Here is an 18,180-nt window from a genome sequence, read left to right as displayed (position 1 = left end):
TCCCTACAAGCCATCTTCGCCCTGCATTTATTTTGAAGATGTACAAGATTGGCCAAAGACTAGGCAATAATATGATACAAAGTGCTAATAAGCATATAATTTGGTACAATATTATCATATAACTACAACACTATATTGTTATCTCTTGATTTATACAAATAAATAGAGTTCATCATATGCTTCCCTACAAGCAGAATAAACATCAATATTAGTAACTTCATATGAAAAACATACAAATATCAAAGTCTTAAAGACATCTTGGACTTACCCTGCCTTCCCATAAAAAGTGGGACTGTAATTGTATATGAGATTGTCGATTAATTCTTGAGCATCTGGTCTGGTTAAGGATTTCCTTGCTTCACTGGAGCCGAATCGACGAATGTAGTAAAAATATCAAGTTAGTTACTGATAAGTGCAAGAACAAAATATAGCAAATGTTGGAAACGCTCAATAATTCTTAATAGTTATGGAGACCAAAAGCAAGTCTTTAATATGCGACTTTCTTGTCTGTGTATATAACATTTTTTTTTATAAAAAACTAATTATGAAAAGTAATTTTTTTTATAGGCCTAAAACTAGGGTCTTATCAAATTCTTGAGTCCTAACCTGACCAAAAAATTTGCAACATATTGAGTTGTCTGAATAGCATCCTCAGTATGTGGAATTGTTGGTGAGCTCCATCCAAATGGATTTTTCTATAGCATTAGTTATATATAATGTTAGATAGCTAAAATAAAGATGAACAAAAGTGGTTCAAGAAAATTTAGATAGTATTTGGGAATTGAAATTAACAATACTACAATCATAAATTGTACACATGATTTTTTTTAATCACCTCTGGATGCCATTGGAAGCCGGTCACCGGATATTTTCGTGAACGAATCGTGGAAACATAAACCTAAAATAATTTAGATTTCATGTAGGAATCAAAGTGCGTTACAAGTTGTTACAAGTTATGAATATGTAAAAAGATGAATTTATGAACCAACATAATCTAATTTACTAATATTTGCTTATAAAAAAAAAATCATTGAATACCTTGTCTTCTTCGTCGTTGCTAGTTGTCAAGATCTCAAAAAAACTAGATAAGTTTTGATTAGCAAGAAACTTTGTTGGGGATACACCATACTGTCATGAAATCAGATATAAAAAAATGTTACCAAATTTCAAATATATATCCGATAAACTTCATTAAATTAAACTTTGTTTTTCAAGAACTAAGATAGAGTCAACAATAACAAATTTGGAAAAATAAAAGCATACAAGACTATGTCATGAACTACAATACTCCAATGGTTGATCTCATTGTTGTCAATTGTAGATCACAGAAAATACCGATTTGTACAAAAAATATTGTGCAACACAACACTCTGTAGTAAATAGCGTATTGCAAAACAACAGCGATTTGTTGAAATTTTTCTACGCTAAAACCTGTAGCACTGCAATGTGGATCTAGTAGGTAAAATAAATATTCCAATGTATAACAATTTATACAGTTAAAGTTCATGTTAAATTATGAAACTCAATAAGAGTCTCATGTTGAAGAAAAATTTATTGAATATATACACTCACAGCGTGATTTTGCCTGGCTAAACAATCTGTGCTCAACTTCTTTAACAAGTCAGGAGGGAACCTGCAGAAAAAAAAAAAGAGAAGTGATTAATAACTTGCATATTAAATTTAGTTACAAAATGTTAAGGAACCTATAAATTAAACACTTTTGAATGATTGAAAAATGTAACTACTATAAATGTTTCTCATGGTATAGGAAGAAAAAAAAAGATTATTTATAAGATTGTTTTACCTTTGAAATACAGTTCCTTCTAGATTTGCATTCTCCACAAATTGAAGAGTACTTGCTTGATCTTGTGCTTTAAATTCTTCAAGTATATTTTTGTCCTATCATATAAAAAATAAAAACAGTCAAACTTGTATACATGTACTTTCAAGATTCTTTCTACCATCTCCTATTGTGAATTAAAAATCTAAGAGTAACTATGAACATCAATGTTCACTTCAGTAGGCAACAATAACATAATAAGATATCATATAGACTGCCTTCACTGGTACTCATCTTATACGTAAGACTAACTAGCTATAAAGCGGTGACACATATACGAACATCATTTACGACATTGATTAAGACCATTAAACTGAAATGAACCGGTGAACTACACCGAAAAATCGAACTGTGATGGGTGGCTTACAAACTGAACTAAACCAATTGAGTTCAGTTTGTGAACTATCTGACACAGTTTGATTTTTTATTTTTTTTTAATAGTCTTAATAGTCGGTTCGGTCTTTGGTTTTTTTAACAATACTAATATTGGTTAATAATAACAAATTTGGTACAGATGGAATCACAAAGAATTTGTTCAACTCAAAAAGATATTATTTAGTTTTTTTGTAAGTAGTATGATCCGGTTGATTCTATTCAATTTTCTTATTGAATAAGGACAACAAATATTAATATCTAAATGAATAGAATAAAATTTGCTCTCCGATTAATGTCAATATTTTTAGACTAAATATTATATCTTGAGTTCGAATCCATAATTTGTTGTGAGTGAGTTTCTTAATCATTTCCTCTTAAAAAAAGACGTAGATAAAAAGTATAACTCACCCCGCTTATGATCATTGTTATAAGTTCAAAACCTAAGCAGATGGCATATAATGGGAAATTGTCTCCAGCATCATTTTTCTCTAGAGCTTTCTGCACCAACAAATACAATTTCATATATAAAATTCCAAATTCATAACTTCATCCATAAACAAAGCATATACTCAAAAAAAAAAAAAAATCCATCAACAAAGCATACCTTAAATATTCTTCCAACAGTTTCAAAATATAAACCACTGTTAACCGATCCACCAGTGAAGAGAACCCCGTTTACCAAATCGAGCTTCTGCAATGATTCCAAAAATGTAGTACTCAATATCATCACAAACATTTCTAAATCACCTTTAAGTGAAAGAAAAAAAGTATTGCATATTCTTAGATGTATACGTGTCACTTTCCATTTATTATGATGGTAATAAATACAACAATATTCGACCATAATAATTTAATAAGTTTTTTTAATTCGTATAAAATGATTATTTTGGATTAAGTAATTGATACAATTCAGAATTTAAAAAAAATGTTATATAGTTAATTTGAAACATTTTATTTAACATTTATAATTGCAATGAATACCTTTAGAAGTTTATCTGTTGGCTCATTATAAATGAGGGGAATAACTCGAGCTCCGGCGGCCTCCACAAATTTGACGTAGGAAGCAATAATGAAGGAAGCACTAGTAGCATTGCTGAGGCGGCCGGAGGCACTGTCGCCGGGATGACTGAGAATTCCGATGACGGGTTGGTAATAGAGGTTTGGATTGGGGGCGGGGCAATTTACCGGTGACGAGATAAGCAAGTCACGGTGGAGTTGACTTGGGAGGAGGATTTCTGAGTAGCATTGGAAGATTGCAATAAGGTAGAGAAACAATAGGACTTTGTATGACATGTTGGAAAAGTGAGGAGTGGTGTGAAAATTTTTTGGAGAGAATATTTCTTTTCTCAAAAGAATGTTTATAGTTAAGATCGAAGGTACAAATTAGTGTCTTTTTACCCCTATGGAGAGACGATGTTAACATCACTTTCGCTGGCCCTACTTCACTAATCCCTTCATTCTCTTTATAGAGGAAATCTTCACTGCTTCCAAACTACATTCCTACTCATTCCATTCCTTTAAGGGCCATTTCAAACTAAATTACAAATGACAAAAACTATAACAAAAAGAAATAAAAGAAGTTCTAAAGGTTAAAAATATGGAAAGAAAAATTGGAATTTGCTTTAAATACTACTACATTGTATTTGTGTTCAAGCAAAAATTAAAACGGTGCGTTATAGCATGCTTAAAAAAGGGGTGAGTTATAGTTTGAGCTCTATTTTAAAAATAGGGATACCCGTATCTAATATGTATTTGATATCGTTATTTTAGGATAGTTGTGGATATGTATTTTAAAAGTGTCATATTTTTTTAAATTAATTAATTTGATATTTTTTTAATATTTGACGGATACTCGCAGATACATATCATATGAAAGTAAAAAAAAATATAAAAGGTGAGACAATTTATTTATCAATAGAGATATACATGATCAGCGCTTTAAGATAGTGAAATATTTCTTTTAAATTGTTAGTTAATGAATAAAACTAATATTTATTTAAATTCTTTTAATGATATTTTACTGATATTATAACACATGTATTAAAATATATTATAAAAATTATGATCCTTATAATTATATATTTATGAAAAATGTTCCATACATCTTTTTTAATAACTATTCTACATGTATATAATTTTTTTAATAAAATTTTTACTCACATATTCGAACTGTGTCGTATCCTAAATTTTTAAAATCTCATGTATCCATCTATCCGTATCCATATCACACTTGCATCGGAACTATGTCTCCAAGCTTCATAGGCTTTGAGTTTTGCAAAGGAAAAACTTAGGATTGAAATTGACATATTTAAAGAGGAGTGTTGCAATTAATTTTGAAAGCCGTTACTTTTTGAGTTGGGTTCTCTCTAAGTTGTTTGATTCTTTAGAATTTGGTGATATTACGCGCAAGAGAAATTCATAAATTTTGAATATTGAATTTTCATATATCTCTTCTAAAAAAAAAGTAAATTTTATTCATAAATATTATATAAGTATTTTGAGTGTCAAATTAATTAATTAATTAAAGACATTTAAAAACTAAAATGACTATTAAAAGACATATTTAGATTTACTTTCATAATTTTAATACATTTTAAAAAATCAAAACATAAATTTTCAAGTCTTAATTTAATTGATAAATATCAATATTATTAGGTTGAACGTATTTTTTTATGTTCGAACTTGATACCTTACAGTTGTTTGAATTAATTATAGTAGAATTTATATTTAAAAAAAAACATTATAGAGATATAATTTATAACATCATTAATGATAATTGTCATTCGTTGAGTAAGAACGTTTTTTAGTCTCTTATTTCGACCTCCATTATGGCATATAGTAGAACATATAGTAGAATAATGATGTGGCATATAGTATTCCATTTGGTATATGTGACGTGTCATATTTAATTTATGTAATATAAATTCAAACCTTGACTCATCGATTAACATCTATTTAATTTTTTATTCTAAAAAATGAGCTCTAAACTCTTACCTTTAGACATTAAAAAAATTTATTTTTAAAGGTAGTTAAGCCTTTAAACAAAAAATAGTTTATTCTATTATATGTTATTAAATAAGAGTCTTATTAAAATGTATCCTTAAAATATTAGTTAAAGTTTTCAAAAATACTTTCTCCATCCTTTTTATAAACACCTCTTACATTTTTCATATATATTAAAAAATATATAAATAAATATATAAATAATATCCACTTTGTATGTAAATTTTGTTCCAATGCATTTTATATTAATGCATTTAAATTTAACTTTTTACATTCCAAAATAAATTAATTATATTAATAAGGGGTACGCTTGAAAAAAATAACAAATGCATCTAATAATTATATAGAGACTTCCCTACCTTCAGTGTGAACCCGCAATCACGCAATCGACCATCAAGAACCGTCTGATCTTGATTAGACTGCAGTAAACCCGTATTCGCCAAAGACTAGACAATAAATAAATAAATAAACAAATAAACAAATAAACAACACGATAGAAAGTGTTAATAATAAGCATATCTTCTAGTAGAATGTTATCATACAACAATGATTGTTCATAATAATGGATACATACTCATGCTTATGCATACAAATACAACACTGCCATTTACCAGTTTTCACGTGTTCAGATGCACGTTCAACCGGAAAGCAACAAATTTGAGCTTGGGTTTGACGTGCGCCCAAACTCGCTCAACACCAATACAATTATACAAACATACGCCAAATTATTACTAATAATGATATCTCCGGCATTTAGACTTATTCAAATATATAAACTTCATCGAATCCTTTCCTACAAGAAGCATAAGCATCAACATCAATAACTTCACATGCAAAATAAACAAATAAAATATCAAAGCCGTAAAGAAATCGTGGGCTTACCCTGCATAGCCACAATAAGTTGGTTTGTAATTGTAAATGAGATTGTCTAACAATTCCTGAGAAACTGGTCTGTTTAAGGATTTCCTCGCTTCACTGGAGTCGGGTCCGTGAAAGTAGAAAAATGTCAATAAGCCATTGATAAGTACGCGAAAAAAGAAAACATAGCAAATGAAACACAACCATTCATAGCTAGCAAGAGTGTCTTAAAGATGTTTTCCCAAATTTTATTTTGGATTTTCAATTAAGTAGCTATAAGGGTAATGAGAACATAAAAAAAGGTTAACAATGGTTCTCATTAGTGTAAACAGTAAACATAAATTTAATAAGTAATGGATGAAGATATTATCAAATTCTTGAGTCCTGACCTGACCAAAAAATTTGCAACATGCTGAGTTATCTGAATAGCATCTTCCGTGTGTGGAATTTTCGATGAGCCCCATTCAAAGGCGTTTTTCTATAGCATCATTTAACAAGGATGTTACATAGCTAAATAGTAAAGATGAACTAAAAGTGGTGCATGACTGTAATTATGAGCTTAATTAAGTAGTATTTGGGAACTGAAATTAACAATACTGCAATTACACTCCGCATGTAAAATTATTAATCATCACCTCTGGATGCCATTGGAAGCCAGTCACCGGATAGTTACGTGAACGTACTGTTGAAACATAAACCTGAAATAATTAATATTGGTATTAGGTTTTATTCATGAAGGAAGCTTGTTAAAGGTAATGATTTTCTTTTATTTTAAACCACCTAATAAGAGAACATAATTGAATACCTTATCATCTTCGTCATTGCAAGTTGTCAAGATCTCGAAAAAACTAGATAGCTTTGGATTGTCCAGCAGCTTTGCTGGGGATATGCCGAACTGTCATGACTCATGACCAAAATTAGATATAAAAGATCATAGTATTAAACTCTAAACATGTATATATATTAAACTTCATTGAACTTTAATTTTCAAGAACTAAGATAGATTAACAATGACAACTTGGGAAACCTAAAAGCATCCAGATAACTAAAGAATGGAAGACATTCCCTGAACTACATGTAAGACCTTGTCATGCATTCAGTTAAAAAAATAGGCCATTTACCCATAAATCTCTCAACAACCGTTTGGCATATGGTTTTCCTTGGTCTCCCTTTACCTCTAACTATTGCCCACGGCTTCGTGCCACACTGGAGTGATCTAATATATAGTCAAGCTTTCTTACTAGTGTCTATATGACTCTTCCTAATGCTGTAATGCATGCCCAAACCACCTAAGTTGAAACCTTACCATATTGTTAACAGCGGGAGCTACCCCAAATTTCTCTCTAATATGTCTTGTATAACTAATCCAACGTAACATTCTTATCTCTTGTACATTGAGCTTGCTTTCTTCTTGATTATTTACCAACTAACACTGAATTTATACAACATTGCAGGTCTGGTATTCTGGTATTTATATGGTATAATTTTCTCTTAAGCTTGAATGGTATTTTAGTCTATGTGGATCACACCTGAAATAATTCCCCATCTCATTCATGCTGATTGTCTCGTGGTTGCCATCTTCCTCTATCTTGTCATTTTGTATGATAGATCTAAGGTACTTGACATGTAGGGCTTGTGGTATTATATTTCTCCAATTTTCACCTCCAAAATAAAATTTGTGTCCTTTTTCATCTTACACTATATATTATGTTTGACTTCTATTAAGGCAGAAGTCATGTGTTTTCAAAGATTGCCTCCTTGCCTATAACATTTAGTTAATTTCTTTTTTGACACTGCAACGAAGACTATATCATTTTCAAAAAGCATGTACGGTGGCACTTTGAATATGTTCAATAAACACAATCTAAATGTAATGTGGGTGCAGTAGATGAATACTCAAAATTTATGACAATTTATCTGGTCAAATTGTAAAACTCAATAAGAGCCTCGTGCAGAGGAATAACTCATTGACTATGTTTATATATACTCACACAATGATTTTGCATGACAAGACACTCTGTACTCAACTTCTTTAACAAGTCTGGAGGAAATCTGCAGGAAAAAGAGAAATGGTTAATAGCTTCCATATGAAATTCAGTGACAAAATGTTAAAGAACCTATAAATTAAAGACTTTTGAATGCTTGAAAAATTAAGAACATAAACTGCATGGTTTGTATAAACACAGGTTAATCCTGTCTGAATGAAATCTACAGGTTTGATTGAGAGAATTTTTATATATCGTGTTCATCTTCTATCTGTCTCGCACTCCCTTTTTCTGCCTTATCTCATGACCTTTTTCATTTATTTTCTTTTTACTCTTTCCTACTTCCTCCATGTGCTAACATTTCTTGTCACCATCTTTTCATGTTTCATTGCTGATAAAGGCAAAGGAATCTGATAAATCTTGTAATGCCTTATAGGTAGGAACTATCCGAGCTTTTGACTGATGCAAAAGGTCATGGTTAGAATTTGGGCTAAGCTAGTATCAGCCTTTATCTAAATAGCTTTTTCATTTGACTTTTGATACGGATATCCTACAGAAAATAGCACATCTTATACTTAGCAAGAGTTTGATAGGGTGGGAAGGGAATGCAGCAAGTAGATTTCAACACACAATAAATGATGTTTCGCTCTCTTGTTACAAACTTGCCTCAATTATCACAGGTTCTCCTTCAACCCAAATAAAAGGAAAAAGAGTGAGTTCATAAATTTGGGACAGATGGCTCACATCAGTCATAACTAACGATGCTAACCAAAGACAACTAAGTTAGAAATCAAGTGTATTTAGCTAATATAATATGTTTTATAGAATCATGTTGTAGCAAATGAATTGTTGAGTTTTAATGCTATGTGTTAGGTCTATGTCAATACAAGAAATACTCTCTTAGATTAATACTATGCCAAGAATAATAGTGGTATAATAAAGACAAGTAGATAAGAGTTCTTTTGTTTTTTTAAAGTAAAACAAAAGAAGAAATGAAAACTAGAAGGAAGGAAATTAGCAGATAGACAATTATCTGATGCAAAAAAAGAGGGTAAATCAAACACCAAAGTTGATATAGAGAAAGCCTCAGCAAAATAAAGTTGGCCAATTCCTCTGCATATCTGTTTAAGGGAAGAGACTAGAGACAATCAAAGCCCACCTTCCAAATACACTTCCTTCTATATTTGCATTCTCCACAATTTGAAGGCTACTTGCCTGATTTTTTCCACTGAATTCTTCAAGAATATTATTGTCCTATCGTCAAGAAAAAGAACAGCCAAACTTGTAAACGTAAGAAAAAAAATATGGACTGGTATGTCTTGTCACTTGTAAGAAGTTTTCTACTTTTCTAAACATTTCAATTCATGAATATCATTCAAGATGTTCAACATATGCATAGAATAAAATATACCGAGTCACACAATAGCTAATCTTTATACTCTTTCTGTCATGGAAATTTGAAATCCAAAAGAAATCATGAACAGCAATGTTCACAAGGCAACACAATAATAAGATATCATATAAACTGTATCCACATAGAAGCAAAATGGTGGGTAAAACCCATCTTAAACACAAGACTAATTAGTAAAACAGTCTAAAACTGTGGCTCCTAAGCATATATATCTGACTTACCTGCAAACCTTTACTACTGGAAAACTGTTTTATAAAGAAAGTCAGAAATGATAAAACTACAAGAAAGCAAATTCACCTCGCTTATGATCATTGTTATAAGTTCGAAACCTAAGCAAACGCCATATAATGGGAAATGATCTCCAGCATCATTTTTCTCTAAAGCTTTCTGCACCAACAAATACAACATATATGAAATTCTAAAATGCATAAACTCATACATCAACAAAGCATTCCTTGACATCTTGGAAACAAACTCATCTAACAAAATTACAAGTAATTCAAGTCATCAATAACAACTCTTCCACCCTCTATTCACGTTCCTTATACTAAAAGCCTCAATACACTCTAGGTGCAAAATATTCTTCATGCATCTAGAGTGTATTGAGGCTTCTGAGTTTTAACAAATCCATGTATGTATATGACTAAGAGAGTATGAGAAGGAGAAATCGATACCTTAAATATTCTTTTAACAGTTTCAAAATATAAACCATCTTTAGCCCATCCACCAGTGAATAGAACCCCATTTACCAATTCGAGCTTCTGCAGTGAGTGCAAAAATGTACTCAATATCATCATCACAATTATTTCTAAGAATAATATGAAAAATAATTATATAAGTTAACACAGCATGTATAAGATATTTTTTTTCTTCCCCATCTTTTGCAATCCAATTAAGTAGTACATATAAATAAAAATAATTGAAGGTACACTAGTCTTTTTAAATTTTTATAACTTCTTCCTATTCTCATTCTGGATCTATCCATTGGTGTTGCTAATGAACAATAAAAGAGAAATGACCATTATTTTTTATATAATCATGTTATAGGTTTGAAACCCATCGCCATTTAGCAGCCATTAAACTCCGTCTAGACGTGTTGAACACACAAGGTGGGTAAAACCAGATTTTCACCTACAAAAGAGTCAGGACCACTTGCTTAAAGTAAAAAAGACCTTCAGACTCATTAAACATTTACAATATCTAATGTGTGTATTTTTAACACTAGATCAAACCATTGGACTTCTGTATATACTATATAATTTTATCAAAATAAGTTTAACGTTTTTTACATAATAAATACTCTTATATTTTCATTAAATGCTTTTAATATTTATTTCATGACGACTAAAATCCAATTTTCCTTTGACCAATTAATACAAATAGCTCCATTAAAATAATGTAATACAAATTTCAAAAACAAGTAACAGTAAGAGTGAACGGCGATTAATACCTTGAGAAGCTTCTCCGTCGGCTCAGTAAAGATAAGTGGAACAACTCTAGCACCGGCAGCCTCCACAAATTTAACATACGAGGCAGCGATATAAGAAATGTCAGTAGCATTATTTAGTCGACCGGAAGCACCGTCGCCGGGATGACTAAGAATTCCGATGACCGGCCTGTAGTAGAGGTTGGGGTTGGGCGCGGGACAACTCGCTGGCGACGAGATGAACGAGTCACGGTATTGTTGAGATGTGAAAAGGATTTGTGAGTGGGAGTTGGTGGAGTGAAAGCAACGGAAGATTGCGATGAGGGAGAGAAGTAAAACGACGGCGTTTGACATGTTGGAGAAGTGAAGAGAGTGTTGTGGAGATGGAAAATTGGAAATGAAGGCGAAGAGATGAATACAAGTTATTTTTATGATTAGGAGTTCGTTAACGTTACTTTCACCGGACCCACTTTACTGAACCCTCCCATGTTCAAAATCTTCATTTGTTACAATGAGGATCACGCTTCTCTTAAAATATTTGAGAATTATTAACCCTCAACACCCCCATACATTGGGAAGAGAGGGAATGAGTTCTCTCATGTTAAAAAATAAATTGAGCACATAATGTTTTTTTTTTTTATCTCAACTCTAAATTTATACAACTATGCTATATAATACAAATAAAATAGATCACGAATGTCCTAATGACATGTTATGTTAATGTAATATAAACAAGAGTTAGTGCAATTAGTAAATATGCATGTGTAAAAAACTTCCGAATTAATCATCTTCTTATGTGATGTAAAACTAATTAAGGAATGTAAACAACGCATATTTTAACATATTCACTACTCTTATTTGATATTCACATGGGTCTTATCATGTGAACTCCATTTAAAAGAGAATGTATTACAAAAAGTATTTTATTAGCATTATACAAATTAATTTACATTCACGTTTCATTTACTTTTTTTCTCTATAAACAAACTATTATAATGTAAAAAGAAAAAAACAAATTTGTTTGCCTTTCACGAACATTTGTTTCAAGGGTGGAGCGTTGTCGGTTTTAGATGACCGAATCCAATTTTGTCAAATCATTTGAAATTGATTCTACAACTTACAAATCCAATTCTAACCAAAATTTGCATCGGTTTAATAGGTTTTAGTTAGTGTGGATTTTTAGGACATGCAAATTGGTTGGTTTGGGTGATGAGTTTTTTTTTTTTTTGGTTAAATAACACTCACAGTCTCTTAACAGTTAATGTTGTAGTTTTTTATCTTTTTTCTCTCTCTTAATTTAGTATTTTATTTTAATTTTAAGTGTTAATTTGATCTTTTGTGATTTAAAATATCAACAATGTTATTATTATTTTTACAAAAATACAAAAAATTCATCAAAATTTTCCAATAAAACCCATAAAATTAATTATTATCTTCAATATAATGCAAACTTAAATTTTTAAATAAACTCATATTTTTATTCTTTATTTGATGTTGGAGATGAAAATATGAAATTATTTGAATATTTGAGTTATGCATTTGATGAAATTTGCATTCTATTGAAGATGATAATTAATTTTATGGTTTTATTTGAAAATTTTGATGAATTTTTGTAAAAAGAAGGATAACATTGTTGATATTTTAAAATATAAAAGATTAAATTATCACTTAAAATTAAAATAAATGACCAAATCGGAGAAAAAAAATAATTGACTAAAATGTTAACTAAAATTAAGTTAAAGGACCGTTGATGCTATTTAGCCTTTTTATTTCTTATTGAGAAATTCGTTTCCTTTAACTTTTTGTTCATTTTATTTTCAAATTCATTTGTTTTAAAGAAAATAATATATTGGACTTTCAACATTTTTGTAAATGTTTGAGTAGATTTTTATCAAACAATTCATTTATCATATTTGTGGTATGATAACTAAGCAATTTACCCTAAAAAAATAGAATTTGTATACTTAGTATTTTAACTGAAGCAATTGAGTTTAACTAACGTGAATCTATTTTTCTCAGCTGCACCCGACAACTCAAATTTTTGCATATCCATATTTGCGAACATGTGTAATTCGTGACCCATTATAATTCGTCTGCATATCAAATTAATCTAGGAAGTGAAACTCAATAATGTCTCAAATATTCATTATCATTTTTCAAGCAAAACAATGAAAAAGCAAATGTTTAAATAGGCTTTTAATTTCAGTAAATATATAAATAGTTTTTAGCATTTGGAAATGTATTTTTGTTTTTTTTTCTTCAGTAAATATATATTTTTTTTTTTTGATCATTTGTATTTTGTTTAGTCTTTAAAAATATATTACTTTTTATTTTTTATCTTCATAAATATCAATTTAACCCTTATGTGAAGTGACTAAAATTAATTTTTTTATATATTAACTAATTTTAATATAAATAACTTATAAGAATTAAAAGTAAAATATTGATAATATAAACAAAAAGTATATATTTTCAAGAACTAAAATAAAATAAAATTATGAAAAAAATTTAGAGTAAGATCACCGGTCAAAGGTAAAGGAGACTTTAAGGTTCATTTAATACTAACTAAAAGGTTTATATTAACTTCCCTCTATTAACAATTGCAGAAATGAACCTACAAATTATAAACTATACAATCAACAAAACCATTTTTTTACCACTAGATCAAACAATTTTTTTTTATCGTTTATGTATAGTATAATTATTGAGATAAATCACAACATTGCATTAGGAATTAATTAATGTAGTGTACCGTTTTTATTTTTATTTTGTACTATATATTTTTCCTTTTATTTTATTTTACTTTCTTTGCTATATCACCCTTTGATAAACTAAACAATATATATCTTTAGTAGTGATAAAATTGTAAAAAAACGATGAAAATGATTTTTTTAATAAGGATGGTTAGTTCAGGTGTAGATAAAAATGAGTAGAAATCAAATGTTGTCTTAAAAATGCTTTTTTTTTTTATTTAGTATTAAAATTAAGACTTCACATTGTACCCAAAATAAAATAAGGATTTCATAATTACTATTCCTAGGTTAGGGAAGGAAGAGTTGAGATGTGAGCTTAATCCGTGTGGCCATCTTTGTGAAAAAATATAATAAAAATTAGGCGGATACTATTACCGCCAAACCATCCTTTAAATTTAGGTGTCATAAGTGGAAAAAATGATACCTTTGTATTTATTTGAATATTATTATTTTTGTATAATTTTCATAATAATTAATAAGTCAATTGTAATTTAGATTTTCAAAAATATACTTTAATTTTTGTCGATAAATTGGTAGAAATATAAACAACTCTATTTAGTTTATCATGTAAATTAGTAGATTTTAAATAAACATTCAATAGTTTCAATTTAATTTTTTTTCCCTCATATTAAAACACAAAAGGTGAATGAATAGTAATATTATTCTTTAAGATGTGCATACATTGAGAGAAAAATAAATATATTTAAATAAATTAATATTATATAGTTTGATTTTAATTAACTTATTATTTTTACTAAAACAAATCATCCATAAAAAAAATTATCACATTTTCACAAATTTTAAAATATTTACAATTTTTTTTAAATTATTATAAAAGAATAACCCGACTCATAATACTATACAGTTCAAATATTATGTCAAGCTGAACGATTATTAATTTTTTATTTGAATATAATTTTAATTATTGCTTTTTATATTTTAATATCTATATATCATAATTAATATTATTAAAATAAAAAGATTTGTTATTCCTAAAAATTTAAATTTTAAGTAGTCGTCTATCTCAAGTGCGCTCAAAGCCACTGTTGTTATTAGGGATGGTCTTGAAAGTTAGCCACCATTGCTCTCAAAATTAATATAATAAAAATAAATAATAGTATAATAATATAAATTAGTCCTTCTAGTTTTGGTTTTTAGATTATGTAGTTTAATAATTATCGAATATTAAAATAAATTATAAATAAATCAATTATATTAGTCAAGTTGAATTGAATTTGGGTATCTTGAATAATATATCTGGCTTGAACTTTCTAGATAAAAATATATGACTAGAAGAAGAGTCCCACTAAAAGTTATAAATGAAAATCCAACCCTCATCTACTTAGTTTTTGAATCCTACTACTATAACATATTGTATAATGCAGCATTTATAAAGATCATTAGACTAAGAGAGAATATTTACCTCTTTTAATCTAATATTTCTTGCTATAGCTGCACGCCTGCACCATATGTAAAGGAAGTCCCAATTTTTCTCTTATTTTTTTATTGGATGAGCCAAGAGCATGGAAAAGGAGCACTATGTTATTTTAATTGGAAAATTGTAGGGTGAGTTAATTTGGTCAACATCATGCTGCTCTGAACACACACAAGTCATGTTGGGATATTATCTACCTTTTCTTTTTTATATTTGATTTTCTGGTTCTAAGGGGTAATGTGGGCCCAATAAATTTAAATGCCTAAAATAAAATTTTAGATGAAACGTTTTGAAAATTAATTATACTATTGGAGGTCTTTTAGACCTAATTCTTTTTATAATATTAAATAATATACAAATAAATGTTAACATGGTAGAATAATTTTTTTATTGAATTAATAAATTACTAAAATTAAAGAGTGAAATTTGTACTATAAAAGTTAAAAAATAAGTAGTAAAAAAGTTAATAACATTAATTAAATCAAAACTATAAATTTGAGGATTAACATAATTTAGGTTAAGGAGAATAATGTTCTAGTAATCTAATATTCATCTTTGAAGTAAGTAAAGTCTAATCAATAATTATTCTAGTTTAAATTTGAATTCTCCTTAACGATATTTCTTTAACTGAAACTCGCAAATGTTTTATTTGTTTATTCGAAGTAGTTAAGAGTAATTTAGAGTATACATGTATATACATACATAAACAAAAATAAATAAATAAATGATTTGTAATTTCTAATTCATTTAATTACTTGAATAATACTAACAACACGTTCTTTATAAAAAATAAAAAAAAATTGTTGTTGATTGGTTGGCACATTTTATATGATCATTAAATTACTTAATTGATGTTGATTGGTTGACACATTTTATATGATCATTAAATTGCTTTTTTTAAAATCTAAAAATTTGTTGTTGATTGGTCGGCACATTTTATATTTGAGAATGGCCTTATAGTTTGTAAGAGGCAGGTAGTTTCATTACTTGCGAGACCATTTTATTTTATTTTTTGTATTTTGGGAGCTTGTGTAGTGTGTACGTTGAAAACTTTAGGGACACTTCACATACATAGTTCTTGTGCTCAGATTAACTAAGGTGCCGATTCAATGAATTTGCTTTGTTTAGAAAATAAAATACGTAAAATTTAGGCTTAAACATTGTTATTAGTCTCTCTAATTTAAATTTGATTGAATTGACACTTTTTAATAATGTGACATTTTTGTCACTTGTGAATATTATTTAAATTAAAGTATAAAAATAATCAAAATTTATGTTTATTTTAGAGAGAGTTAATTTGACCACTAGTATCAATTCGTCCTCTTTTTTCCCTCATTAAAAATATCGAGTTTTTGCCGTGGAAATTGAACTCAGTACGTGGAGGATAACTACCGCAGTCCACACATTTCTACTATCAATTGAGTAGACAGAAAGAAATAACGAGTTTTTGTCTTCTATGAAAATCGAATCCAGTACTAGAGATAAGTATTGTCGTCCACACATTTGCACTACCAATTGAGTAGAGAGAGAGATAGAGAGAGTTAATTTGGCCATCACATGTCACGACGTCGACATCATGCCAAAAAAAAAAGATGTTAATTTGGCCATGGTCTTAAATTTGTTTAGGTGTGGAGTTGTCCATGGTATACATGGATGATTGAACTAAGAGGTTAATCTTGCCAAATAAAGGAGTTTAATCTTGTCTGATTTTGTCATGGTGGTGGAAGATTAAATAGAGTTGATCGATTATTTTTCTAGATTTAGAATTTGGAAAATGAAGGAGAAAACGAAAAAGAAAGAAAATTAATGATGCTCTCTCTTTAATTTTTTTTTTTATTTATTTATAAAAGAACTAGTCAAGTGAAAAATATTATATCATTAGAAAGTGTCAACTTTATAACCAGATAAGAGTCCTCGCCAAAACTAGGGACATTTATACATAGAATATATCTTTATGTTAATTTTTTTATAAATGTATGTATAATGGATTCTAGAATGGACCATGACTTTACGGGTCTACGATGGACTCATGAGTTTATCCATAGATTTATAGTGTAAGAATTCCATAGATAAGATCATAAAAGGGCAACTTAATAGTGCGTCAACATAAAAGATACAATGTAAATAAAGATGGCAACATCTTTAATGATTCTACGTTAAATTGATTTTAAAAATTATAAAATTTATTTTTAGTTAAAATGTGAAATAAATAAAATACAAACTAATTAAGTTAAATGAACATGGTTTGCATAATTTTTTTTTATTAATTTTAGGCTTTGAGATACCTTTTTTTTTTAAGTGGTATTTGTTTTTTTTTTATATTCATCGTCAACTATCAATATCTTCAACTTTCTTTTTGATATCACCGTTGAAACAATAATATATAGTTATTCATGTAAGAACACAAACTATGGTAGAAGAACTTCTTAATTACATGGTTTTCAAAGATTATCCCTAACTTTAATTTATAGTCATTGTAACTGAAATGACTAAATGAAAATTGCCTTTGTTAAAATTTGAAAGGAATTCTTATATAAGAAGTTGTCAATGATTATCTAAGTATATACACCTTATTTTATACTGATTTGTTGGTTTTACCTTAAAATGCTGCTATGGAACACCCCTTTATCTTACCAAAGCCATATGCAATGAGACTTACATTCATTACATTCAATAGGCCATTACCTCTTTCTTTAATGCTTGTGTTGGAATTATGACATGAGTTCAAATGAACTTAAGTTGTTCCCAAAACTTAACTAATTAACTATTGTTACACATTGATGATCATATGGCATTGTAACATTAAAATATAACACATTAGTTTGTCTAGTTTGCACCAATATATTATTTAAGAGAAATGTATCACGCACCCTCCATTTTTATAAAAATACAATTTTATCCTTTTAATTAAACAAAATTTTAAAATATTTGAAAATTTTGAAAAATTCGAAATGGGAATTTCTAGAATTTTCGAAACTTTCGAATATTTAAAACTTCTGAAATAGAAAAATCCAAATTTTTAAAAATTTTTCGGAAGTTTCAAATTTTCAAAATAAGGATTATATTTCGAAAATTTGAAAAGTTTCAAATATTT

At 28.6% G+C, this 18,180-nt stretch overlaps 2 protein-coding genes across 2 annotated transcripts; both read right to left on the bottom strand.

Annotated features, from left to right (window-relative positions):
* LOC101491176 (gamma-glutamyl hydrolase 2-like) lies at positions 1 to 3,734 on the bottom strand. The gene is made up of 10 exons (XM_004488951.4): positions 3,197 to 3,734; positions 2,820 to 2,906; positions 2,624 to 2,713; positions 1,805 to 1,899; positions 1,573 to 1,633; positions 1,039 to 1,128; positions 836 to 898; positions 607 to 695; positions 269 to 361; positions 1 to 184 (listed from the first exon to the last, which is right to left on the bottom strand). Exons 1-10 carry the CDS (start codon positions 3,506 to 3,508, stop codon positions 151 to 153), a joined length of 1,014 nt encoding a protein of 337 aa, XP_004489008.2. The 5' UTR covers positions 3,509 to 3,734; the 3' UTR covers positions 1 to 150.
* Positions 3,735 to 5,714: 1,980 nt separating this feature from the next.
* LOC101490861 (gamma-glutamyl hydrolase 2-like) lies at positions 5,715 to 11,524 on the bottom strand. Its single transcript, XM_004488950.4, has 10 exons — positions 10,923 to 11,524; positions 10,147 to 10,233; positions 9,770 to 9,859; positions 9,221 to 9,315; positions 8,068 to 8,128; positions 6,882 to 6,971; positions 6,712 to 6,774; positions 6,466 to 6,554; positions 6,101 to 6,193; positions 5,715 to 6,011 (listed from the first exon to the last, which is right to left on the bottom strand). The coding sequence occupies exons 1-10, from the start codon at positions 11,250 to 11,252 to the stop codon at positions 5,978 to 5,980; spliced, it is 1,032 nt and encodes a 343-aa protein (XP_004489007.1). The 5' UTR covers positions 11,253 to 11,524; the 3' UTR covers positions 5,715 to 5,977.
* Between the last annotated feature and the right edge of the window lie 6,656 nt (positions 11,525 to 18,180).

Source organism: Cicer arietinum, chromosome 1, assembly GCF_000331145.2.
Source record: "Cicer arietinum cultivar CDC Frontier isolate Library 1 chromosome 1, Cicar.CDCFrontier_v2.0, whole genome shotgun sequence".
NCBI lineage: Eukaryota > Viridiplantae > Streptophyta > Magnoliopsida > Fabales > Fabaceae > Cicer > Cicer arietinum.
Note: the sequence above shows the minus strand (reverse complement) of the source record. Positions and strands in the feature narration are given on the sequence as shown.

Coding starts and splice junctions, on each gene's coding strand:
- LOC101491176 (XM_004488951.4), bottom strand. CDS start 3,508: ATGTCATACAAAGTCCTATTGTTTCTCTACCTTATTGCAATCTTCCAA. Junction 1,634..1,804: donor GAAGGAACTGTATTTCAAAG/GTAAAACAATCT, acceptor TTTTTTCTGCAG/GTTCCCTCCTGACTTGTTAA. Junction 899..1,038: donor GCAACGACGAAGAAGACAAG/GTATTCAATGAT, acceptor AAATTATTTTAG/GTTTATGTTTCCACGATTCG.
- LOC101490861 (XM_004488950.4), bottom strand. CDS start 11,252: ATGTCAAACGCCGTCGTTTTACTTCTCTCCCTCATCGCAATCTTCCGT. Junction 9,860..10,146: donor CTGTTAAAAGAATATTTAAG/GTATCGATTTCT, acceptor TTGTTGGTGCAG/AAAGCTTTAGAGAAAAATGA. Junction 6,972..8,067: donor TTGTCATGCAAAATCATTGT/GTGAGTATATAT, acceptor GAGTCATGACAG/TTCGGCATATCCCCAGCAAA.